Source organism: Octopus bimaculoides, chromosome 4 (genome assembly GCF_046866305.1).
Source record: "Octopus bimaculoides isolate indiv1 chromosome 4, ASM4686630v1, whole genome shotgun sequence".
Classification (NCBI taxonomy): domain Eukaryota; kingdom Metazoa; phylum Mollusca; class Cephalopoda; order Octopoda; family Octopodidae; genus Octopus; species Octopus bimaculoides.
In genome coordinates this window covers 23,868,084-23,894,987 of record NC_142931.1, presented here as the reverse complement: position 1 = coordinate 23,894,987, position 26,904 = coordinate 23,868,084, and the positions used below count along the sequence as shown (strand labels likewise).

General features: G+C 34.8%; 1 protein-coding gene across 6 annotated transcripts; it reads right to left on the bottom strand.

Annotated features, from left to right (window-relative positions):
* Positions 1-26,215, bottom strand: LOC106882808 (chitobiosyldiphosphodolichol beta-mannosyltransferase). 6 transcript variants are annotated; one of them, XM_014933591.3, is made up of 15 exons: positions 26,063-26,215; positions 24,977-25,227; positions 20,725-21,030; positions 17,846-17,926; positions 15,269-15,372; positions 14,204-14,352; positions 12,445-12,534; positions 10,395-10,505; positions 9,740-9,858; positions 7,436-7,474; positions 6,668-6,727; positions 3,855-3,965; positions 2,908-3,022; positions 1,884-1,959; positions 1-870 (listed from the first exon to the last, which is right to left on the bottom strand). In XM_014933591.3, the coding sequence occupies exons 3-15, from the start codon at positions 20,927-20,929 to the stop codon at positions 718-720; spliced, it is 1,413 nt and encodes a 470-aa protein (XP_014789077.1). In that variant the 5' UTR covers positions 20,930-21,030; positions 24,977-25,227; positions 26,063-26,215; the 3' UTR covers positions 1-717. The 6 variants fall into 6 exon arrangements, with proteins under 6 accessions (XP_014789077.1, XP_014789078.1, XP_014789079.1 ...); XM_014933592.3 differs by lacking the exon at positions 26,063-26,215 and having other exon boundaries at positions 23,307-25,589; XM_014933593.3 differs by lacking the exons at positions 24,977-25,227; positions 26,063-26,215 and adding an exon at positions 23,740-23,860.
* Positions 26,216-26,904: the final 689 nt, after the last annotated feature.

Below are 26,904 nucleotides of genomic sequence, written 5' to 3'. Positions count from 1 at the left end.
ATGTTTTATTTGCTTTTATTTACAATTTTACATCCATTTTCTAGAGTATTAGACATGGCGTTTGTAAATTTGGACATTTATATTATTAAGGAAAGTGTTTTTTTATAGCTGGATGTCTCCTTTGCTTAGTGTTCAATCATAAAGAAAAACTGGATCCTATTATACAGTCACAGACAGAGAGAGTAGAGTTAAATAGAAAAATCTGCCTTGTTCTAAGGCACAATACAAAGGAAATAGCAACATCTGAACTCATTGACCATGCTGTTGATAATCTACTGGACCATTATACACTCACACTCACACACATACACAGATAATAAATGTACATCAATTTATTCAGCTGATATAATCTCATCGTAAGATTACAAAGGAAAAAAAGACAAAACAAATACTTCTCTCTAGATGGCCAATATTCTGCAAGAAGGACTCACAAAGCAGGCTGTACAACCCTAGAGCCTGAAACACTAATAGCAAACACTGGAAAGGCAAATTAAAATAAAAAGATTCACTATTAAAGATCACAGCTTATTGACTGCTTTGACTTTTTATTAATTACAGTTCAATTTTTTTTTTAATCTGATATGATAGTGGAGCACCGTTAGTATGTCTGCCAAGAGGTTTCTCAGTAATTCAATTGCAGTGGTTATATTTTTTTTGGCTTAATTCCTTTTAAATTTCACGTTTTGAAATAAAAATCTTCAACAAAGACAAATGATTTCAGTCCTGTTTTTTATTGCTTTGATCAGTCTCAATAAAAAGTGGTTCAACATTTGTCTTCCAATTATGGTGCCATCGTACCTTCTGGAATTCTTTTAAGTTGCAACGTAATTTCTTTAGCAAAGTGTTGTTTTGGTAATCCGTAAGAAGTTCCTAGAAAAAGCAAAACCAGCAAAAAAAAAAAAAATTAATTAAAATTGAAATGTTGATGACAATAATTCTTTCTAATTTTCGCACAAGGTCGGCAATCTTGACGGGAGGATGAAGTCAATAACATCAACCCCAGTACTTGACTGATCCTTATTTTATCGACTCCTAAAGGATGAAAAACAAAATTGGCCTTGGTGGCATTTGAAATCAGAATGTAAAACAGGAATAAGTGCTGCAAAGCATTTTGCCCAGCAAAGTAATGATTCTGACAGCTCACTACCTTAATGGTGATGATAATAATGATTTCAAATTTTGGCACAAGGCCAGAAGTTTTGGGAGAAGCAGGTACGTCAATTACATTGACCCCAATGCTCTTATGCTTTGTTTCAGTCATTAGACTCTGGCCATGCTGGGGCACCGCCTTGAAGAATTTTTAGTCAAATGAATCGACACCAATATTTATTCTATTGGTCTCTTTAACTGAATTGCGAAGATATGGTGCCATAATCATACTGACATTAGTTATCAAGCAGTGGTGGGGAGCAAACATATAGACACACATAGACACATACATATGCAGGCTTCTTCCAGTTTCCGTCCATCAAATCCACTCACAAGACTTTGGTCAGCTGGAGGCTATAGTAGAAGACACTTGTCAAGGTGCCATGCAGTGGGACTGAACCTGGAATCATGTCGTAAGAAAGCAATCTTCTTACTAAACAGCCACACCTGCACCTTATTAGTTCATTTCTTTGAATTACCTCCACCCTGCTAAAAACAGCAGACAATTCACCTTCGAATCAAATCCTAACATTTAAAAAATGTAATTTAGCCAATATATTCTTAGGTATAAATTATCTATCTACTTACATATGTATATATATATGTATGTAAAGACTAAAAAGTTTTGAATGGTACAACAATGCACTATAATACAAAAAATGGACTATAATACAATATCATACAGTAAATATATATTTTGTAAAATACAATACTGTACAGTAAATAATAGTTACCTTTAAATTTTCAGCTAGTTCTTTACTGTCTTTAAAGATCAGTCCATTTTCACAATGTTTTACTAATTCTGACAAACTAAAAGAAAAAAGGAAATAAATTTGATTTAACTGAACACAAATATGGTCAAAATAAGAGTTTTTAAAAATTTCTTCAAAATGGTAAGACACAAACACATCTGAGTGTGATCGTTGCCAGGGCCACAGATTGGCTCCTGTGCCGGTGGCACGTAAAAAGCACCATTCGAGCATGATCGTTGCCAGCATCGCCTTACCCGCATGTGAAAAGCAACATTCAAGCGTGGTCATTGCCAGTGCCATTGGACTGGCTCCTGTGCAGGTAGCATGTAAAAAACACCTTTTGAGTGTGGTTGTTGCCAGAAACACCTGAATGGCCCTCATGCCGGTGGCATGTAAAAGCACCTACTACACTCTTGGAGTGGTTAGCATTAGGAAGGGCATCCAGCTGTAGAAACTTTGCCAGATCAGATTGAGCTTAGTGCAGCCTTCTGGCTCACCAATAGGTATAAAGAAGTACCAAGTGCTCCAAGAAGGGCCCTGTGGAAAAGAGAGAGAGAGAGAGAGAGAGCAAGGAAGACATTGGACGATGTAGTAAAAACTGATCTCATAAAGGAAATATTAAAGAAATGCAATATATGGCTGAATACTGAAGAAAAAACCTGCACAACCTATGCAAACATGGAAAACCACCCAGATAAAATGATGACTAATACATACACAAACATTATTTCACTGAAACCCGACACTCCATCACTAAGAGGTTACCTGTTTTTATAGCATACATCGGACAATAAGTAACGTAACAGATTTTAATAAGAAATGGGAAACTCAAATTAGCAACAAAATTATTTGTTTTCGATGAATAACTCCACTACATATGTTGAAAACCTTTTCCCTTTCATTTGTATAACTAATCATGTACACACATGACCGAAAATCATATATTTGTACATGTATGTACCACATGTATGTACCACATGTATGTACCACATCAGATCCAACTTACCAGTTAAAATTAATAGCACACACAGGTAGACAGCAGCCAAACATATCAACTACTTTCATAGGGAGATCAAGGCCACTAGAAGACTTATGCAGACAGACTCCTACATCAGCACAACCTGAAATAAAACAAAGAATTTATTTAAATTAAAATCTTTAACAAAGCTCTCAAAAAATGCAAGAAAATATAAAATGAGTAATTAAATCATACTAAAGTTTTTGGTCTCAACTCAAAACGGAAACCCCTAAATATATCTGGTACAAATTGGTATTTTTGAAAGAGAAGGAATAATAATACAACATGAGGTTGTTTGTTAAAAACAAACTTAACTAACCAGGAAGTCATTAGTGATACAATCCTATAGACATGTATAGATATGGGTCAGCCATCCAGCAATGTCTTCATCAACCAGCTCTGTACAGATATAGGATTATAAACAGGATTACAGGTGGCTTGACTGACTCAGGCAGGTCCAGGCAAGTTCAATCAGATAAGAGTAGAGATTTCTTATAAGGGAGAATTGGTATCTAATTTACCAACATGATAGCATGAAGTTTATAGATAAGCTTGTTATTGTGTAGCCCCAGTCAGCACAGCTTTGTGACACCTGGGGTAGTTGATTGAACAACTAAATCTGATCCTTAGATTTAGTGTTTCAACAATTCTGCATTATTGGCATTGTTCTGTAGTTAAACAATCCAGTCTGAATATTATTCTTACCAAGTGATAATGTACCAGAAAGAACAATTAAACCTAAATAAGTATTTTTCATTTTCCACATAATGTAGTAAATATATGCTAATGTTCTGCTAAGAGGACCAGCATTCCAAGTACCTCAGTTGACCAAAGAAAATGTAAGCATAGCATGTAGCATCTAATTTAGTTTGAATTTCTAATTTACCCCCTAGAAGCAATTTAGAAGAGATTATTACAGAATTATTAGTTCTTACCAAGTAGTGTAGGGTAATCTTCAGCTTCTAGCCATGGTAGACAAACACTGATATGTTTCCATGGTTTCTGGTCCAGCTGTTTACTATAGTAGTCTTTCAATTGACCTTTACCTGAAATAAACAAATGCGTTATATATATATATATATATAGAGAGAGAGATTGGAGCCTGGTGTTGCCATCCGGTTTCACCAGTCCTCAGTCAAATTGTCCAACCCATGCTAGCATGGAAAGCGGACGTTAAATGATGATGATGATGATATATATAGAGAGAGAGATTTTGCTTAGGTATAACAATACTAAAAACTAGTTGTTAGACCTCAATAATACTTATGCTTTAGATTAAAGTATCAGGTAAGTACAATTAATAAGTAACAAAAGAACAAGGCTAATGTGATCAATTCCATTAGCTTAAAGCTGATTACATAACTTCTGTCCTTCATTAACTGATATATATATATATATGTGTGTGACTACGTGTGTATCGTTGAAGATTTTCTTTCTCCGTCTTCCCTTCTTTGGACTTTTTCTATATTTCTGATGAAGAGCTCCGCTCGAAACGTGAAATCCTCTTTCTTTTCTTTCCATTCCTGAGCGTCCAATAACACTGTACATATTCCACATCCTTGTGTTGTTGTTTTTTCTTGCTTGCTCTGGATTGATATATATATATATATAAAGGGTAAAGACCTCCTTCAGTAATGCATGACGATGGGATTGCACCTAGAAAGTTCCCCACTGAGGCACAAATCCAGGCAAGGTTGTTTACGGAAGACCAGCAGTCATCCATGCATACCAGTCTCCCTTTTCCACACCATCAATGTTATCCAAGGGAAAGGTAAAGGCCGATACAGCTTGGCACCAGTGACGTAGCAACTCATTTCTACAGCTGAGTGAACTGGAGCAACGTGAAATAAAGTGTCTTGCTCAAGAGCACAACACACAGCCCGGTCCAAGAATTGAACTCACTGCCTCATGATTGTGAGCCCAACACTCTAACCACTGAGTCATGCACCTTCACTATATATATATATATATATATATATATATATATATATATATCTTTCCTTTCCCGAGCATCTAGTAACATAATCTGTATCACGTCCTCACGTTGTTTTTTGTAGTTTTCTTGTCTTTTTCCTTTTTTGAACTTATATATATATATATGTATATATTGAATAATAGTACCTGATGAGAAACTAATTAGCAACAGTATAAAACAACAACTGCTTCCAAATAAACTCTACAACATACATTGAGTACTTTCTCTCACTTGTAACCTAAACATAAAATTTATAATGAAAATTCAAAAGGAATATTTTATTGAACTTATATTAAGTGCTCTATTACTTTGAGCAAATAGATATATATATATATATATATTTTTATATTGTTAATAAAATTATTAACAATATTCTTAGGAAATCAATATTCGAATTTCTGAAAGATGTATGTTTTATATGACACAATAATCATTTTGAATTATAATTAAAATTAAAAATATACAAAATGTAAATGTATATAAAAATATATGCGTAAGTGAGTGTAAATATAATTCGATTAAAATATTACGAAAGTCTAAAATGCATCTTACGATCGTTTCGCGGATATTATTGTAACCTAAACATGTACACACACACACACATATACATTTCTATATGTTGTTGCTGTTGCTTAATACGAGCTTACCCTAGATATAGCTGACTTATGATCAAAGAAGTTCAGCTGTGACAATCCTGTGTATTTTAATTTCTTATTAGTATGTCTAGGACTACATTATCCAATGTATCTTTCCTTTGTAAAGACAGCAGAATATAATTTAAGGCAGAAAGTAAATGAGGAAAAAACACAGAGAAAAAAAGAAAACACTAATTGTTCACATTTTATTAACATACAGCCTCTTTTAAAATAAAATTTTGAAAGAAAAATATAATAAAAATGTATTTTGCTGATATTGAACAATGGTTTCTACAAATCAGTGGTTCATAAATTCCATGCTTAGCTCTGAATTCAGTAATGCTAAATGGGCAACAGAAAATAAAAGATATATTTCTCCATGGATAAGAGCCTGGTCTACTGCAGGTAACATTCTCAGATGCTCTGGTACCTGCTCCCGACAGATGAACTGTGGTGATGTGGAATAAAGTGATCTGATCAAAAACATAACATGTTTACAGTGGATTTGAACTCCAAAGCTATGAATAAGCAATCCAATATCTTATCTGATCAGCCATACCTCTTAAGATCTATTACCTATTCTTAACAGCCAAGCAGAATTAAGTCCCCTGCTCAGACACACTGAAACACCAATATGAAAATATATCATGCCACTGAAATATCCTGCATATTCATGATTGTAATCATGAAGTGTGATTAATTAGGGAAGAAAAAGCTAAGATCCACATATGAATACATAAGGGGGAGATGCTTTTGTTGATACTGAAGTTTAACCTCAGATCATCAGAGATGCTTCCACAGTAACCATCCCATCTTTAAAACATCCATTTTTTAAAGATGGTCATTTGAAAGCAATTTATTTATTTTTAGCAGGTTAAGGAACAACGTAGAGATTCCCTCGTTAGTTCAGAGAAACTGATGTGTGCCTCAAGGCTGCCATTTCCTATTTAGCTTCCAACTTTTAGGCCTACATTATCCAATGTGCTCTTCCCTTTTTAAGATACAGGGATGCAATTTAAAGGAAACTTTGCTGTTATTTCTAGTTTGTCTAATATCTCCATTGGCTTGCACAAAAAATTTAAAAAAGAATTGTAGGTCGTAAATTTATAAAAATAGTCAAAAGAAAACGTTTTCTTACCTGTTATAACACAGACTAATTTAGGTAAATCATTTCCTTGCTCACAAAAACTCTCATAACCTACAGATAAAGACAAAATTCATTTCATTGTTTAAGAAAAAGAAATGATTACAATCCCTGTTAGAAAATATATAAACATTGCAATGGATACAATAATTACTTCATTTGATTAAGGTATGTTCAAGTGAGTTGACTTATTAGCCTACTTGTTAAATTTTAGTCGCTGAGTCTAAATCAACCTCAATACTTTACTGATGCTTTAATTTATTTATCACCAGGAAAAGCAAAGTCAACCTTGGTGGTATTTTGAAATTGTAGCATAAAGAGCCAAAATAAGTACTGCAAGGCAAATTTTGTCTGATGCTTTAACAATTCTGTCAATCCAAATAATAATGGTTTCTTTAAAAGAAAAGAATGTTCTTTAGAGGCAAGACAAGATGTCTCCTGAGTGAAATCTAAAAGATGGAAAGTATGTAGAAGCTTATTAAAGAAGCTGCTCCTGTTCTCGGGTGGCAGACTTAACCAGTTTAACATCATCACTGGGTCTGTAGGTATGGCAGAGTCCACTTTATTGTAAGCATTCATGCTAGGTCTCCAGTAGGACAACTCATTCTGATTAAGTCAATTAAGTAGTCAATTAAATTAAATTATATTAGTTTCATTGCAGGTGAGTGACATATTTTGGTAAGAAGTGAACTGAGTGCAGAAAAGAATAAATGACAGGTGTGTTACTAACTGCACTAAATAAAATATACAAGATTTACTTACTGTCAAGAGCATCAACCAGAATACTGAAATCTTCATCAACTGGAAAAGAAACAAAGCTGAATTAAGACATAGCAAGCCTTAGTTTCTCTCTCTCTCTCTCTCTCACTCATACAAAAGTACAATTCACATCTGTTATTTTATGTTATGCTATTGATTGGGTTTGTAAATTAGATATATGCACAAATATTTGAAAGCAGGTGTCAGCAAGACTTCTGTTTTTATCAAGGTTTAGTCAGAAGAGGAAGAGCAATAACCACGACCTTTTGAGGAAGCCAATATCTACAAAAACAGAAAGATATGAACAGAGGAGAAAGGAGAGGAATGTGTTGTAATAGGAAACTTGAAGCCAAAGTGTTTATTGTAGGACCTGGGAAATAAAGTAAAGCATGAGTGACAAGAGGTGGGGATTGTGTGTGTGTTGAGTGGAAGGGGTATGCAGCCAGCCAGTCCAATAAGGCAGACGTTGTTGCAACAGCTGGAGAAGAGACAAATACATGAAATGTCTAAGTTAGTAGTTGAAGTATAGCAATAGAATCTAATGAGTTGAATAGCCTTCTTTGGATGTTTGTCTAACAGCAGCAACATCCCATGCATTTAAAGCAAAACTTCAATGTGAATTGCACTTGAGCTTAGTAGAGGTTCTGTAACAGATCCAAACTAAGTATTTTCTGCCCTTAAAAAAGAGGCCTGCAATGCAGACTTAGTGAATTTGCCATCACAGATCATGAGACTTAGCATTTGTAATGACTCTCAATGTTTTAATTGCATTGTTTATGACTAGAAAGGATGAAATAGATTATGTCATTGACATACTCCACTTACTTCCATCCACAATGACAGAATGGAACAAATATTTTCAATAGCAATCAGTTAAACAATTAGATCAAGTTTAGCAATGACAATCACCAAGGAGACCTTGATTAAATTCTGAACCAGAAAGTGTGTGCATAAAGTCATTCGGTGTTAGGGTGAGGCAAAAAAAGACTGTCAATTACTCTAGTTTAAAAAATAACAGCAGCAAAAAACCCCCTTCAATTATTAAATAAACTGTTATTCTCAATAATCTTCTACAACATTTAAGTCAAATAATTTTCATAACACTATTTTAAAAATACATTTGTATTTTTGCAAACTGGTTTTCTAATTGTTGATCTAATAACAAGCTGTACATTCACACAGCCCACTGTAAATAATTGATTTGATAATTTGACTATTTATCCATTGTCAATGTTAAAAGATGTTGTGGTGAACTGAAGATTGTTTTAGTTTTGTGGCATTCAAAGAATAAGATACCAGTCTACTGCAGTTTTTGTGTTGCCCAAGTGGAATGGTTTGAGCTTAGCACAACAAACTACAGAAACATTTATTAATTATTGTGTGTTTATTGATTACCAGTGCTCTCTAACAACACCAGCTACTACAATTCAAAAAAGCACAACGTCTATAATGTAAGGGTAAGAAAAAGTGAAGTGATTAATATCCAGTATATTAGCAAGTTCAGAAGACCAGAGAATGTTATAGTAGTGTTAGTTGAACATAAACAACTACAGCTGTAGAATGAGGAAAAAAAATTATAATAAATTTATATAATCAGATCAAAAATTTTAACATCTTATCTATATAAGGTTTTTCTTTCTTTTCTGCTAGCCCAAATATTTGTATAAATGTTTGGAACAAATGCTTTATAATATGAACCATTTAACTGGCATATAAGAGGCAAATAGAATAAGGTGAAAAACCTAAAAGAAAACAAAAAAGAGGAAAACATTGAAAGGACAGCAGAAAGGGGTAGCTAAACAAAGGCGGCGAGCTGGCAGAAACGTTAGCGCGCCGGGCGAAATGCCTAGCAATATTTCGTCTGCCGTTACGTTCTGAGTTCAAATTCCGCCAAGGTCGATTTTGCCTTTCATCCTTTCAGAGTCGATAAATTAAGTACCAGTTACGCAATGGAGGTCGATGTAATAGACTAAACCCCTTTGTCTGTCGTTGTTTGTCCCCTCTCTGTTTAGCCCCTTGTGAGCAAAAAAATAAAAATAAATAAAAAGATAAAAAAATAAGGGGGTACCTAAACATTTTAGGTGTGGTCCACCCCACCAGTAGAAATCTTCTCAAGCCTAATGATTCTACTTACTATCCTTCTTTATCAAAAGGAATTACATATCTGGTTTTTGGCTTATACTGGCTGGAGAATTTGAGTTCTTTGATTTCCAGTCAAAAGATCATATATTATTTTTATACTCAATTCTTGAAAAATTACTGTAAAATGATTAATTAAATACAAACAAATTATTCAAAATTTCTTACTTGTCCAACTTGTACTGCTGACCAGAAGAGCTGGACGGTCTTCAAGTAAGCTGAGTTTTCCATCTTCATCTTTTATGGTAAATCTTGTCTTCTCTATTGCAGGATTTTCAGGAAATTTACTGTTAAAGAACACAGGAGATGATTATATAAATATACGTGTGTGTGTGTACATACATATTTAGGGGGCGGGGAGAGAGAAGTATATGGTTGGTGTTCCAAATATTTAAGAAATGATTCAATAAATTTTTGCTTTTAATTCATAAATAAATAATAGACTGATTCAACTATATATATCAAATTTTCAGTCAATAAATTTCCACCCAAACATTATTCAGTAAGACTCGAGGCACCAAAAGACACTCTACACAGTCAACTGATCCGCTAGGAGTAACAGCCAAATTTCCTTCAAATCATACTTATAGTATCAAACAAGGAAGGAGACATTACATAATATATTCCTCCATACAACTAAAAAGATGAGATGGTCAAGGCTGGAATGCTCGATCAGGGTCAACCTGGGGCTGAACAATACACTACTCAGTGTGTGTGTGTATGTGTGTGTGTGTAAAAGAAAAAAATAATAACATACATATTACAAAATAAGCTAAATGAGTTATCAAAAATATTATTTTTTATGTCATAGTATAGAATTTACCTTGTAGCAAAGACTTGGTAGAATTTACTCAATTCTAAATAAAGCTGATGCTTATTCTGCAAATCTGTCTCCTTAAAGTTGTCAGGAGCTCTATCATAAACAGTGTGTGCCCTAAAAAAATTAATGAAAGAAGAAATTATATATATATATATATATATATATATATATATATATATATATATATATATATATATATATATATATATATATTCTTCCCACCCCACAATAATATAGTTATCCTTCAATAGAAACACGACTCAAATGTACAAGGTTAAACTTACAAAACCACAAACTAGCCAATGCCATAACTATTCTATTTTCAAAAAGTTATGGCTAATATAGTAAATATGAACCACCATCAATAACATTATGACATCCTCTTTTCCCTACAAGCAAGGGTTGGATGGGACTTTCTATGGAAGTATTTGAATCCAGTACTGCATATTATTGACATGCTCAGCAACTACAACATAACATGACTAACTACAGCAATCAACCGAACTTTCTCATGGTGCTTATTTACAAATGAAAGGCTATGGAAACTGAGAGATAAGTGTCTGCTAGAAATACAGTTATGTGCTGGAGGTGGACCACATATTGTTGACATTCTAAAGGCCAAAATAGTTGTCACTTTTACTAACAGTTTGAAGAAATGGAGAAGTTCTCACAGCTGTTATGTTTAATTTCAATACACATCCAACGGAGCATACTGGCTTCATTCCTTGCGACATACGTAAGCTCGCAAGGAATGAAGCCAGTATGCTCCGTTGGATGTGTAATGTCAATGTGAATACCCGTCAGAGTGTAAGTATCTTGAGAGAAAAGCTGAACATTAGAAGCATCAGTTGTGGCGTGCAAGAGAGACGATTGCGCTGGTATGGACATGTGGTGAGAATGGAGGAGGATAGCTGCGTGAAAAAGTGCCACACCCTAACAGTTGAGGGAACCCGTGGAAGAGGTAGGCCCAGGAAGACCTGGGCTGAGGTGGTGAGGCAAGACCTTCGTACATTGGGCCTCACCGAGGCGATGACTACGGACCGAGACCTTTGGAAATGGGCTGTGCGTGAGAAGACCCGGCAAGCCAAGTAAGATCGTTGCCAGTGCCCCTGGACTGGTTCTTGTGCGGGTGGCACATGAGATGCACCATTTTGAGCGTGGCCGTTGCCAGTACCGCCTGACTGGCTCCTGTAGGATTTTCGAGCGAGATCGTTGCCAGTGCCCCTGGACTGGCTTGTGCGGGTGGCACATAAAAGACACCATTTCGAGCGTGGCCGTTTTCGTGCGGGTGACACGTAAAAGCACCCACTACACTCTCTGAGTGGTTGGCGTTAGGAAGGGCATCCAGCTGTAGAAACTCTGCCAAATCAGACTGGAGCCTGGTGTTGCCATCCGGTTTCACCAGTCCTCAGTCAAATCGTCCAACCCATGCTAGCATGGAAAGCGGACGTTAAACGATGATGATGATGATGATGATGAAGACAGTTTCAGATTTCAAGTAGGTTTGGTCAGTTACACTACAGTTTACTAGTTGAGAGAAGCACAGGCTGTTGTACTTAGTGTAGATGAGTAAAAGGGAAGATACAGCATATCATTGGATTACTGGTCAAATGAAGGTTTGACTAGCATTTAGATGGTTGCAATATTCTAATCATCATCATTTAACGTCCGCTTTCCATGCTAGCATGGGTTGGACGATTTGACTAAGGACTGGCAAGCAAGAAGGCTGCACCAGGCTCCAATCTGATCTGGCAAAGTTTCTACAGCTGGATGCCCTTCCTAATGCCAACCACTCCGAGAGTGTAGTGGGTGCTTTTACGTGCCACCAGCACAAGGGTTAGTCAGGCGGTACTGGCAACGGCCACACTCAAAAAGATGTTTTTTACGTGCCACCTGCACAGGAGCCAGTCCAGTGGCACTGGCAACGACCTCGCTTGAATGATTTTCTAAACGTGTCACCAGCGCAAGTGCTAGAAGGCAATGCTGGTAATGATTATGTTCAAATGGTGCTATGCTTTCAAGAGGGCTAACAAATGCTCAAAGAGTAACTCACTTAATCTTCCAGTTTTCATGCAGATCTTTCTTCATGGCATCTGTAACACACAAATTTCCATTTGCAAATCGGCCAAATGTCTTTTCAAACCTACAAAAATACAATACAGTTATTATTCTATGGCTTTATTCCATTTCAATAAAATATTATAATAATTTCACCTGTTTAATTACATAAATGTTAATTAGTTTTCTGCTGAAATACAATAGTTTTATTTCAATAAATTTTGAAAACAACGGAAAATTTAAGAAAGCAATTTTGCTACAATTAAGCTGGTGTTTGGAACATAAACTAACATGAAATTTTGATGGAAAGTTTAAATTTAGATCACTTTAACACACATCATCATCACCATCATTTAACGTCCGCTTTCCATGCTGGTATGGGTTAGACAGTTTGACTGAGGTCTAGCAAGCTGGGAGGCTGCACCAGGCTCCAATCTGATCTGACAAGGTTTCTGCAGCTGGATGCCCTTCTTGACACCAACCACTCTGAGAGTGTAGTGGGTGCTTTTTACATGCCACCGGCATGGGAGCCAGTCAGCGGGCACTAGCATCGACCACGTTTGGATGGTGCTTTTTACATGCCATCAGCATAGGAGCTAGTCAGGGGGCATTGGCATTAACCATGTTCTGATGGTGCATTCTACATGCCACAAGCACAGAGGCCAGTTAAGTGGCACTGGCCACAGCTACGATTTCAATTTTACTTGACTCAACAGGTCTTCTGAAGCATATCATATCGCCCAATGTTTTAAGGGTATAATTTAGCAACATTTTGTGCATGAATTTAGATAGCTAATAATTACTACATATAATAGCTTAAATTTGTGTGTTGGAATCACATATGCCTAACTAAATGTCATAAGCATTAGTTGATAAATATAGAATTTAGGAAAATTCAACCCGTTTGATAAAACTACACCAATTATATGAAACATGTGGAAGAAATACAATGTTGTAGGGCAGCAAAACAAAAGCAGTGAATGCAGGGGATCTGCAGTGATAGAAAAAATAAATGACTAAAGTTACCTTGAAAGAAAGATTGAATGAATATAATTAAACTGAGAAAGTGATGGCAAAGGGAAGCCAACCACAATTACAGGAAAATCTGAGAGCGACTAACTTTAGACGAACTGATCATACAACTCTTGGAAATACTAGGATGCACAGGTAAGATGGGATATGGAAATATGAAGTACAGCTGTATTGCCAGCACAGAAAAATAGATGATAAAACTAAGATAACTGGTTGTTGTTGCTTAGCTCCAAGTCAACCCTGATCTAAAAGACATGGACAAAGCTGCTCAAAACATGACCATCCTATCTTTTGCCCAGGAACAGTGTGTATGGATTACATTAGTAGGTATTCTTTATGAATGTAGTAAGGTATGCTTTAGGAGGAGATTTGGTGGGTATTTTTAACAAGTCAAGTGACAGCTAGAATAAAATAATGGAACAACTTTACAAATGCAATTTAGATTAAAATTTGCTAAACAATAAAAAAAAAGTAGAAACTGTGATATTATATATAGACCTGAAATATGATTCATTTATTATACGTAGTATGCAACTTATAATATAATTGAAAGTTGTCAAACAGGCTCCCACACCATTCAACAACTACATGTATGAATGAATAATTGAATGCAGAAATAAACTGGTTGATTCTAATAGAAATTGCAGTCAGGAACTGGATGCTGATGAAAATCAATGCAATTAGAATCATGACAGAATTATATATTTATAAACATTGCTTACCATTTAGAAAACTTGACAAGTGGGTGTTGATGTCCAAGAGTAAGACCCAAAATGCTGTAGCCATAGTTATGCCAATCTATGATGACTTTTGACCGGCGAATAGCAGCAACTACCCAAACAACAGCAAGTGTTGGAATTGATGGAGGATTCTAACAAAACAAAATTAACATCAATATTATCAGTCATAATGGGAGAGATGTAGAAAACCAGACTAAATAAATGACTGACTATAATGTGCAACAGAAGAATAATAGGCAATTAGTGACAGTTTGTATCAGCACATAGTATATAAAAGTAGTTTACAAAGTGAGAATACATTAACTTATGAAGAAGAGGAGGCATCTAATGTTTTGTTAAGGACTGGCCATGTCCAAAATGTCAGATTGTTCTTTACTTTTCTTCACAACACGTTAACTTAATCCACTTTGTAAACTATCTGTACCAATTCTAATGTATTGCTTTGAAACACTTTTTTGAAATTATGTTGGCAGTAGTTTCTTTTTGTCAAAGATCATGTGGGAGAATAGCATGCCCAGAAGGGACTATGTAAACCAATTATTGATACTGCAGGGCTCTTCTTCCTGCCTGCATTTAGTAGTTTTAAAGGGAGAGTCAGTCCATACAATCCAATCCCATTCTTTGGGCTTAGAGGTCTGACGACAATGGCTCAGTGGGCTAAGACAGCTACAATGACAAGCAAGCTGAAGGTCTTACATTGGAGTGGCCTTCTTTTAGGAGAAATACCTTACAGGGTTGGAGAGCTCTACCTAACCTTGGTTTAAAATACCAAGTAGTTGACCCTTTGAACCCTTTTGGAAAGAAATAGAAGGAATAATAACAGTGACAAAGATCACAACAACAGCAATAACAAAGATAAAGACATTAATTACCATGTTTCCAAAAACACTGGGTCAATTATAAATGATGATGACCTACTGATTCAATAAAAAATGAATTGTTAACAAAATTAATCCCATTTCTTTAATCAGGTACAAATTTAGAAATACAAAAAAAAAAAAAATCCTAAAATTAATTGAACTGTAAGAAAAGAAGACCTTAATTTACCTGTAATAAGATGTGAGATGATTTTGGTGTGAGTAGCAGTGTGACACACAATGATGTAGTCTGCCAGATCACCTTGGTAGCATAAGACAACAGCCGTGGTAACACTTGAAAAAAATTAAAATTAGATAAACATTAAACAAGGCGTGTAGAATATGAATTGGTGAATCTATTTTAAGTAAAGTGTGATTATATTTTATTACTGTTATTCTGATATTCCAGCATTTCAATCTGCTAATTATATGCTTCGCATTTCACCACTAATGCAAACATCAAAGAAGCCCGTGAGAGTGCCTTGACGTGACCTTTTGACCTGCTAGAAATAGCAGCCAAATCTCGTTCAAATCAAACCACACTGCCCCAGGAAAGACTAGTACATTGCACAAAACTGGTCTGGGGTGTCCTGAGTTAGGAGAAAAGGTATTAGTCATAGCTAGAATGCTTTTGATCAAGATTGATCTCATGCTAAACAGCAACCACAAAGATAGCTACATATTGGTCATCCAAATCTCTGAACTTCAACATGGTCACTCAATCTGCCTAAAATAGCAGCTCCTCAGAATCGTATTCTAACACCTTTAAATGAACATATTATATAATGTAGTTCATGTTTGAAAGAAAGATAAAATAGTCATGGTTAGAATGTCTTTGATCACAGATCCATTCAACAATGGTAGATATGAGATGAAACATCAGCCTTACACAGGGAGACAATGATTCCCTGTGAGTTATGCTTATGGTCAAGATTATTGTTTTTACCTCCAGGTCAGCTTTAATCAGGCAGAAATGTAACTAAAAGCTTTCAAGATATGCATCCTATTTTAAGATGGTACAGATGTAATGTGAGCAAGAGTTGGCTGTTATGTATAGCAGGTCAAGTGAACATATAAAGAATCCATCATTAGTTTTTTGCTATTGTTTAGCAACAGATCAGCTATAATTGAGCAGAACCATGATAAAAGGCATTCTAGCTATGACCATCACATTTTTTTCCCACATCCTGAGAACCCAGATCACATTATCTTTTCTAAGATGGTCGAGTATAACCTGAGGAAATTTGGTTGCTATTTTTAATAGGATGACTGACCATACAGACTTCCTATTAACTCGTGTTGCATCATTTGACACAGAGCTGAAGTCTTAAGTCATAGTTGGTGATAATGTTTAACCCATTTGTTACCATATTTCTGCTGAAATACAATGCCTTTATTTCAATAAATTCTGGAGAATTTTTAGAAAATAATTTTGTCATAATTAAGCTGTTGTTTGGAACATAAATTAACCCTTTAGTATTCAGATTATTCTGTCAAATGTAATACTTATTCATTCACATTGTTTTTAATTAATCCTGTATCATCTTATATCCTCGAAATTTCAATGATGTAATTGTATATTTTTAGAATGACATTGTAGGGTAGGTGTGAGAGGACAGAACTGACTTGTTCAGACATAAAACAAACAGAATATTTGAGCCAGATATGGCCAGTAAAATGCTAAAAGGTTAACATGAAATTTTGATTGTAAATCACTAAACCTTTAGCATTTAAACTGGCCAAATCCAGACAAAATAATCAGCCTGTTTTATTGTTTAAACTTGCCTGATGAAGCCATTCACATCAACCTTACAATGTCATCCTAAAATTAAACTATCATATCAAATCTCAAAGCTATGAGATAATACATGATTAATTCAAAATAATCTTATCAAATAAGACTGATTAATCTGAATGCTAAAGGGTTAAAACAAAGTTTGTAACATAGAATCAAGGGTGGTTTCAGGCAGATTGGTATCAAGTGGGTTAAGAAATGATGTTTGTGACATTACCAATGTGGATAGAACTACTTCATACAAGATATATCACCAGTTCTTTGTTGTTATTAAAGAAGTAAACAAAACAAATCAAAGAAAATAGATTACCCCCACCAGTACATTAATATATTTATTTCAATATTTTGACTTAGGTTAAAGTGGCGAGTAAGCAGAATTGTTAGCAAACTGGGCAAAATGCTTAGCAGCATTTTGTCTGTCCTTATGTTCTTAGTTTAAATTCAACAGAGTTTGATTTTGCTTTTAATCCTTTTGTGATCAATAAATTAAGAACCAGTTGGGCACTGGGGTTGATGTAATTGATTTAGCACCTACCACGAAATTGCTGGCCTTGTGCCAAAATTTGAAGCCAATATTTTGATTTAGGTTTATATTTCATAAGTGCCTTTTGATATAAAGCCAAACACTGAATTTACAGAATTGTCTATCTAGTTGTCAATATCAAACAGGTGATATATTTAAGCTGAGCTTAAATATTTCCTAACAATGTTTATTTTTATGAACATGGTACATACACGTAAAAACACAAAAACTGTCTCTTGCATGCATATACATACATGTATATAAATTCTATCTCATACAGACATACACACACACACATACAGAATCAAGTATATACACACAAAACCTATATAGATATATAAGAAAAAACAAATGCAATGATACATGAATACTGTTTTAAGCTGCTGGAAAGTAAAACATGTACACAAATAATTTCAAGAGCAGCCATGATAAGAAACTTGTTTACTCACAGGTAGTTATTGATGGAACTTCGGGCAGAAAGTATATGTTAACTTGTTCATTTTTGGTTAAATCTTGCAGGGGTGATGAACCTGAAAGAGAAGACGAGCATATTTATTGCTAACTTATGTTGACAGTGGTGGAGCATTGTTAAATGAAGGCTAGCCTGTAGACGGACAAGTTTTCTTTGGATATAATGTAGAAAACGTAGAATAATATAAAACAATAGTTATCAATCTTTCATAGCTCAGTGACCCTTTCATTGAATGGTTTTACAAATGCTCCTTCCTCGTGTTTTGAGAAAATAAAAAAAAAGTGGGTAAGATAAATTTAATCAATCAGAGGCTAACAGTGTACAGTGGTTTCTTCTCTTCTGTCTTTTACTCATTTCAGTCAACCACATATTTAATGGTGACATTTTCTGGTTCTGAAGAAGAAACATTCTCTTTGTGACACACCTGTTGAATCCAGTTTTGTGAGATTCCCTATCCACCATTTAGTCCTTCCTGCTAGCCTTCACCTCCCATCTAATATTCATTCATCTTTTTTGTCATCATCATTTTAATATCTACTTTTCCATCCTGAAGTTTAATGAAGCAGATTTCCTATGGCCAGATGCCCTTCCTGTCACCAATCCTCACATATTTCAAAGCAAGGTTATATTTGCCCATGGCCAAACATTTTTTTTTTTCACAGAATATTCGAAATATGTACCAGTATTCCAACCTACTCCAGCATAGAAAACAGACATTGGATGATGATGATAAATAACACTGATTGTATGACAGTTATATTCATTTACATCTATCATGTAACATGAAGGAGACACACATACATATCTATATAGACAACAGACTTCTTTTAGTTTCCATCTACGATGTCCACTTACAAACCTTTTGATCAACCTATGATTATAGTAGAAGACATGCCCTTGATGCCAAGGAGTGGGACTGAACCCAAGATCATGTGGTTGGGAGGCCAACTTCTCCATCATGCAGCCTCTCCTGTACCTATTATTCTGTTCACTCATAGCTCTTTCAGAATTAAAAAAAATTCTCATGTATTTAACCCTTTAGCATTCAGATTACTCTATTATTTATTCACATTGTTTTGAATTAGTCTTACATTATCTTGTAACTTCAAGATTTCAAGGATGTTATTGTTTAGTTTTAGAATGACATTGTAGGGTAGGTGTGAGAGGCCAGAAACAATCAGTTTGAATATAAAACAGATAGAATATTTGGGCTGGATATGACTGGTTTAAATGCTAGAGTTAAAGCATTGTTTTCTTACAAAGTGTATAATTGAGGCCTTTAACATTTATTTTCAAGTCCTTTTATTATTTTAAATACTTCTGTCATGTCTACTTTTTGCCGTCTTTCCTCTAAAGTTGCAATTCTTAGCCTCTTGCATCTTTCTTAATTCAGGTGGTATTTTTGCTGCTCATCTCTGAACTCTATCAATAGCTTCTATATCCTTCTATAGCTGCATACTCTAAGTGGGGTCACACATAATCTTTTACACTGAGTCTTTAATTTTTTTTTTTTTTGGCATTTAAGAAGGTAAAGGAATGTGTCATCATTCCTAATATTTGACTTATTTTTAAAATTATTTCTTCAACATTGAACATAGATTTGAAAATGTGAAGAGAGATTGCCTTGAAAAGTATCAGAAATTGTCAGACTTAGCATTTGGACAGAGCATAAGTTTTTAGCAGTCAGTAAACATGTTGGCTTTCATATCTCACTAGAATTACCAAGATGGCTTTCAGTGTCTATGTTGGAGCTAGAAAATTATGCACTATTACTATTTCTCTCAAGTAACATAAAAGACAAAATAAATCCAAATCTGAAGATTGCAGATATATTCTTTTTTACAGAATAGTGATTGTATACGATTTTATATTTAAAGGAAAGTAAGAACAAAATAAAAGTAACTAAAGAAAAGAGAGTAACTCATATGATGCTCAGTTGTCGTTTAGTCAAAGGCGTTCCAACTGTGCCTATCCCATCAATAAATGTGAGAGTTAAACTATCCAATGTGTGCTTCATTTTGTTTAATCATTGGTATGATGGGGATTTGGCTGACATTTCTTGCAGCTCAAGCGACCACGTAAAAACACAGACGTTGATACAAAAATACTGGTTCTGTATAATGACATAAACTATGAAGATCGAAGCATTACAAAGACAGTATCAAGAAATAGGCATTATTTGATGAGTATGCAATATCGATTTGAATAAGGATAAAAAATAAAAATAAATAAATTCATCGAAACTGGCGGGGAATTGCGTTAGGATTAAATTTGATAAAATTTGTAAAACAGTACAAGTTTGATTACATGGGGCAGAGGGGAGTCTCATGTTTCAGCTAGGATCCTTCTTTAAAGAAATGAAAAATGTGTTGGAAGACACTTCCACATCTTTCAAATACACTTATTTCTTCAAGAAGGATTCCACCTGAAACATAATTTACCTTTTATATGATACACAGTCCAATCTTATTTTCTGAATAAGAAATTGTCTGGATAAAATATTATCTTAAAATATTGTTCATTAAATTTTTCAAATTTAGAGTCCTAACCGTTTGAAATTAACTGATTGGCATTTTTTAAAAACAATATTTCATGTTAAAGGGGAAATATCTCAGACTTGACCACATGACGAGTCTGTGAAATATTTGAGGACAAGAGAAACTGTTTTGGTCAAACACTACTACCATGAAAATAGGGAGAAAAAAAAAGTGTAATGACAACAAACGCTTACATCATACAAATACAAATTACAAACTCGTGCATCATACACACACACATTATATATATATATATATATATATATATATATATATATACACACACACATACATTAATGCCTATGTTGAAAGAACCAACCTCCATATCCGATAAGATCAACAGCAAAACCTTCCTTTGCAAAAGACAACGCATGATACTGCATTCGTGGACTTCTTCCTATATCAGCCAAGACAACGATGCACACACATTTGCGTCCGCTAATAATATAATTAAACAAAATGTAAAGGATGATGAAGGCGACAATTGGGGCGACAGCCAACCATATTAGTAAATTATTAGACATTGTTGAGGAGATCAGGTTTGTGTAGTTTAGCAGTAGAAAATTTGGGATTATGGTCAGCTTAGTATATGTGGAGCTCTTTAAGATCTGCTTGAACTAGTCATCTGTAAGAAAAAAGAAACAAAGAAATATATAAATAAAATAAAGTAATAGCCATTGATTTAATGAAATAACAATTTTATTGGCCGGGAAAGAAAAACTAAATGAAGGACTATGCGATAGTTTTGCCAAACAACAATATCGTTAAACGTAGGATAATAAAAAGACAGGAGAAAGAAACGATACCGTACTTTTGAAATAAAATAAGGCGATTCCTTCTTTGTTGAATGGGAAAACAAAGACATAGTGTTCACAGTCGAAAGTTTCTATTTAATATCGAGCCTTACATTGCTGGTGGATATAAGCGGCACAGTTAAGGTTGATTAATTAATTTTAATTCATATTTGTGAAAGTTATTGATAATATACGTTTCTATATAAATTTTATTTATAACCTCATCAAAAACACACATTTGAACACTATGTTATTTTTTCTCCTACTTCTCTGACAATTTATACGCATGTCAATAAATTTACGTTGAACAGCTGTTTGTGTTGAGTTCGCAAGCGACACAGTTACGACAAAAACGAACATTGTTTATTAAATACGTGTGTGTATGTGTGTGTGTGTGGTCTTAAGATTGTGTAGTAAGATTCAGCGAACATGACTGGCATATTCAGAAACAATAACATCTGACATAAATTGTGAAGTTTACACACACCAGCATGACCGCAGCCACTTGGCTGAAAAAACATAAATAAATAAATAAATAAATACACACAGATCACAGAGCATAAAACTGGAGCTGCGACCAAATGCTTAAGTTTAAATAAATATACGATCAAACAGACAGTGTGTTTGTGTGGACGCACATGTGTATATATTAAATATATATTGTTTCCTACTTTCACTTTGCCACGCTGCAGCTTTGGCGGTCTGTAACCTGGAATTGCATGCACAGCAGTTAATATTTACCATTCAACTAATTCAAAGAGAAACAAATGCAAAATCTATGCAAAATAAACACTAAAACGAATTAATATAGATTAATAAAAACAAATTCTACAACAAGGATATATTTCTTTATGTTGTCCATCTTTGTATTTTTTTTTTTTTTTTTAGAAAATTTTACTTTTGTCTCTTTGAATTAGAAAAAATATCTACCCGTACTGTCACACACACACACACATACGACGAAACTCTCGGCCCATGTATCCTTCTAACTTCTGCTGATTATTATTATTATTATTAATAATAAAAAAAAACAACGTATATATAGTAATGTTTTGATATCTATTTTCCTGTTTGCGTCACCAAACCTCTGTGTGTGTGTGTGTGTGTGTACATATGTCTGTATACACACATACATACATGTATACATACATACATGCATGCATGCATACATGCATACATACATACATACATACATACATACATACATATGAGACTAGCTCCATTTTAGAAAGGTTGGCCTGGTCCCTTAGAAAGCTACCACTATTTAAGTTATTGATCGTGTTGTTTATAGCCAAAGGTCGCCGGCCGCCAAATTAAATTATACCAACGGCAGTTTGACAAAGTGAACATGGACCACTAACTGTATTAAGGGATCAGCCAACTTTCCTGATCGATAAAATAAAAGACCATTAAATACTCGGCCTATTTATCTTCCTGTAATGTATCTTAGATGTGAATGGAATTAAATCATAGAATATTACAATTTAAGTGTAAAGGAAAATTATCAGTTTCATACCCCTGCAGAAATTGTTTCACTATATATAAATAGTAATTCTAAAACTGAAACTTTACAGCTACCAGGAAGCAGGAATTAAGAATATGACATTTATTTTCCTCTATAGGCACAAAAGAAGAAAATAAGGTCATTCTTTTGAAAACCCAATCCATTTAGAGGAAATTAAGCACAGTAAACTGGCGATTCATTGTGCGTATGCTGAGGAAATTGGCGGTAATATATAAAACAAAGAGACAATGTAACTCGTAGCTGAATTGTCAGTAGCTTATTCTTCAAAGATCTTTGAAATCACCAAAAAATTTTGAGATATGTCATATTAATTGAAAAATCACGGTAATTTATAACTTTTTGCACAATTATATCTAGATAAAAAATATATATAACATTTAAAGATAGATAAAACAATATGAAAATAAAGGATATGGGCAACTTCTTTAAATTATATTAATTTCATTAGCTCCTGAGGAGGAAGATTAAATTTGTGTAAAGTATATACCTTTTTAAATGATATTGGCAACGTAATTCATTGTAATGGATTAGTTTCAACCGATTAAGTAAACGAATTACAGACATAACTTATAGGGAGCTTACCTTCGTTTCAAGGCTCTCGCAGGCGTATTGTTTTGACAACTGAAGAGTGGGAAAGCTTTGCAGCTGTTGACAGACTGGTTACATGACCGTCTAAGGGTGTAGATAAGTCTTACCCCTATAGATAGTAATCTATCCGAGCACAGTACCTGCATTCATTAACATCGAACGAGAACATTGATTTCACAAAATCGATTGACAATAATCTGTCTATCTATCTATCTATCTATCTATCTATCTATCTATCTATCTATTTGCTTGTCTGTCAGTCATATGTTCATATACATGCCCACAGAAAAAAGCTGACAGTAACTTCGAAGTTTCGCCGATTATCGGCTTTATCAGATAGTTTGACGATGCAGTTATTTAGTTTTATACGCAATATTGAGATGTCTTAGTGTATAAATTGCATATAAATACACATATCAATACTTACATATGCACTCACGCACACACGCCCCCCTCCCACAACACACAATGGTCGGGTGCGGTTCATAGCAAAAGAAAAGTGTACTCAACTATATGAACTATAGAGGAAGTATAGTTTTATAACGATCATACAACCAAACTAGGTTACATAACTCACAGTTTCGCAGGAGCCAGACGTGTCTATTCAGATCTCCAAAAATCCAAACAGATACATCTGGAGATCCAGATAAGGACATCTGGCCACTGCACGTCTATCAGGCCTGCACGGAACTTTGAGTAATGTAACCTGGTTTGTATGCATGATCGTTATGATATTATATCTAAGACATACATATACATATACACTCACACACACACAAACATATGACGGTTACACGTTTATTTTTAATACGTTTCTGCCAGGGTCGGATTAAGACCCAGAAGGGCCGAAAGCACTTAAAGGGTTTTTGTGCCCTCGTATATATGTAATTCAAAATACAGAAAATAATAGATCGCAAAATAAATATTTTGCTTTTCAAAATGAAGCAAAACAATAAAATGCGAAATAATGTTTATTCTTGCATACTTCAACTATTTATATTTGAAACGTTTTCTACTTTTTTATTGCAAAGTCTTTGATCAGATCCCTCACTATAACGCCATCAACACTTCGAAATTATATTCGAATTTTATAAACCAATTCGAATATTATTTTACCAAGTTTAAAGTGATTCCTTCTGTGCCGCAAACCATTTACCATTTTTGTGGGCCCCCCCCCACCCCACACACTTTCCTTGATGCCCTAATCACGTGCTTATTTTGCTGAATGGTCAATCAAGCGCAGGTTCCTGCAAACTAAAGTACGAATGACATTCACCACGGGTTGTCTCGGGGAATAAATTTCTCAAGATAGATTTTGTGTATAAATGTACACCAGACGCCAAGTGACGTCACCAGATTACCATCCACAATGTTTCGGCGTGATTTCGCCTCCTCGGTGATAGACGCCTCCTTAGTATCTATCCCCAATATATCATTAGTAAAATGCATAATTCCAGTTAAATGTGTTGTAGAGATGGTGTTATATATGTGTTCCTGAATCAAAGTGTGTGTGTGTATGAGAGAGAGAGAGAGAGAGAGAGAGAGTGCGAGTGTGTGTGCGTGAGTGTGTGCGCGCACGCGTGCGTGTGTATGTGTGTGTGTGTTACATGCAGGGTGTGGAAAGAAATTATTTCCTAGTTAAAAAGTAAGTGAAATCAACTTACGTGATCTGGTGGAATAGACAAACAGAAACATTGCGTTTTGTAATTAAGAGAGAATAGCTGTACGAAAGTGAAAAAGACTGTTTATGCTCTGGTTGAGTTCTGATTGAAGGAAAAACAGCTTGCTCGGTCCGTTTTTGATTACGGAGAAAGAGAGGAAGAGAACGTTTAAGTTCCGCTTTATAAGCCAGCACCTGGCTCAGATGTTTTGCTCTCTGATCATTCAAATATACTGATGACGTATGGAGAACGAACTGAAAAAAAAAAAAATCACCTAACTACATGAGAGTTGCTACAGAATAGAGATAATAAAATGCTAAGTCAACCATGATAAATTTTAAACTCGGAATTGTCAGCTACTAAACCGATTACTATCTTTGGTCTACACTAGTATTCTATCTAATAAATGGTCAAACGTATCTTGTTCACTTTCTAACCTCAACAATATAATTGTTCGTGTTGAGTGTATCTTGCGAGAGATATTTTCCTTTTGTACTGAACGTATTTTCCAGAATACGCCACATCTAACTAGCGAGTAATTTGTCAGTTATGTCATTAGGGTGTCGACACACTTTTCGTCTCTGATTTTCCGATTCTGTACATAAAGGACACTGTCTCTCTCTCTCTCTCTCTCTCTCTCTCTCTCTCTCTCTCTCTCTCACTTTATATATATATATATATTCAATTCACTTAGTCGTAAGTGGATAGGACATAAATCACCATTCCACGATGACAGGGACACTGACGAACAAATGTACAAGTTTCATTTGTTTTTAGTGCAGGAGCCAAATCATCATATGGATCTAGAGAAATATTTTTTCTTTCTTATCCTTTTCGTAGCCTCGCATACATATACACTTCTCGTACCATTTGGTCTACACTAGTATTCTATCTATAAATGGTCAAACGTATCTTGTTCACTTTCTAACCTCAACAATATAATTGTTCGTGTTGAGTGTATCTTGCGAGAGATATTTTCCTTTTGCATTGAACGTACGTGTGTGTGTGTTTTGGTGTTAGAATAGACTGTTTAGGATTTTAAAATAATTTAGTAGTGTTTTTGTTTCTGTTTCAATATGAATTTTGTACCTTGAAGAAGTTCACCTGTATTTACGATTCTCTACGTAGATTTATCTTTTAGACTTTTTTTCATAACACAATAATTAGCTCTATTTAGAAAGTAAGACTTCAGCTTTCTTGAACAGACAGGTCTTCAAATAGACTTTCATATTGTCTTTACATCTCTATTTTGATCGACCAGATATAGAATATTTGGTGGAGTCGGCAGATATAGAATATTTGGTGGAGTCGATGTGTCCAGTGCAGCGTAGCAGACCCTTCAGTGACATAGTCTCAAAACTGACCAGATTGGCTCTGTCTGTCCAACAATTCCAAATTTTCCACCTGGTCCTGCCGACTGAAGCTCATGATCGATTGCAGAATTCGCAAGTGGTAATGTTCAAGGTTCTTGAAGAGAATTTTCTGGAGCATCCAGATTTCATATCCATATAAGAGGGATGAGAGTACAACAACTTGATACACTGATTTCCGTTACTAGATCGAAAACGACTCAGTAACTAGTTACATATGCAACTATCTCTGTGGAAAGAACCACTAGAAGAGATGAAACATCCAAGGGAGCTAAAGCACGTGCTTTTCTTTTTTTTTCAACTAATCTCTGGTCAACCGTTTCCAAGATCGCAGTATTTACAGAGGAAGGATTCATGAGTTTTGTGAATAACAGTTCTCGGATCTATTTTAAAACGGGGGCCACGTTTTTCATTAATGTTTTACGTAGTGTTTTTGGTACGGAAAGACTTTCAAACTTCGTATACTTATCTATTTTGTGTTATAGAACAGAAAAATATTTTTGTATTCGAATTTATTTCATGTAAAAAATTGTCTTATTTCGATAATTTCAACCAATCACT

Coding starts and splice junctions, on each gene's coding strand:
- LOC106882808 (XM_014933591.3), bottom strand. CDS start 20,929: ATGTCTAATAATTTACTAATATGGTTGGCTGTCGCCCCAATTGTCGCC. Junction 14,353..15,268: donor CATCTCACATCTTATTACAG/GTAAATTAAGGT, acceptor TTGTTTTGTTAG/AATCCTCCATCAATTCCAAC. Junction 3,966..6,667: donor ATTAGTCTGTGTTATAACAG/GTAAGAAAACGT, acceptor TGTTTATTTCAG/GTAAAGGTCAATTGAAAGAC.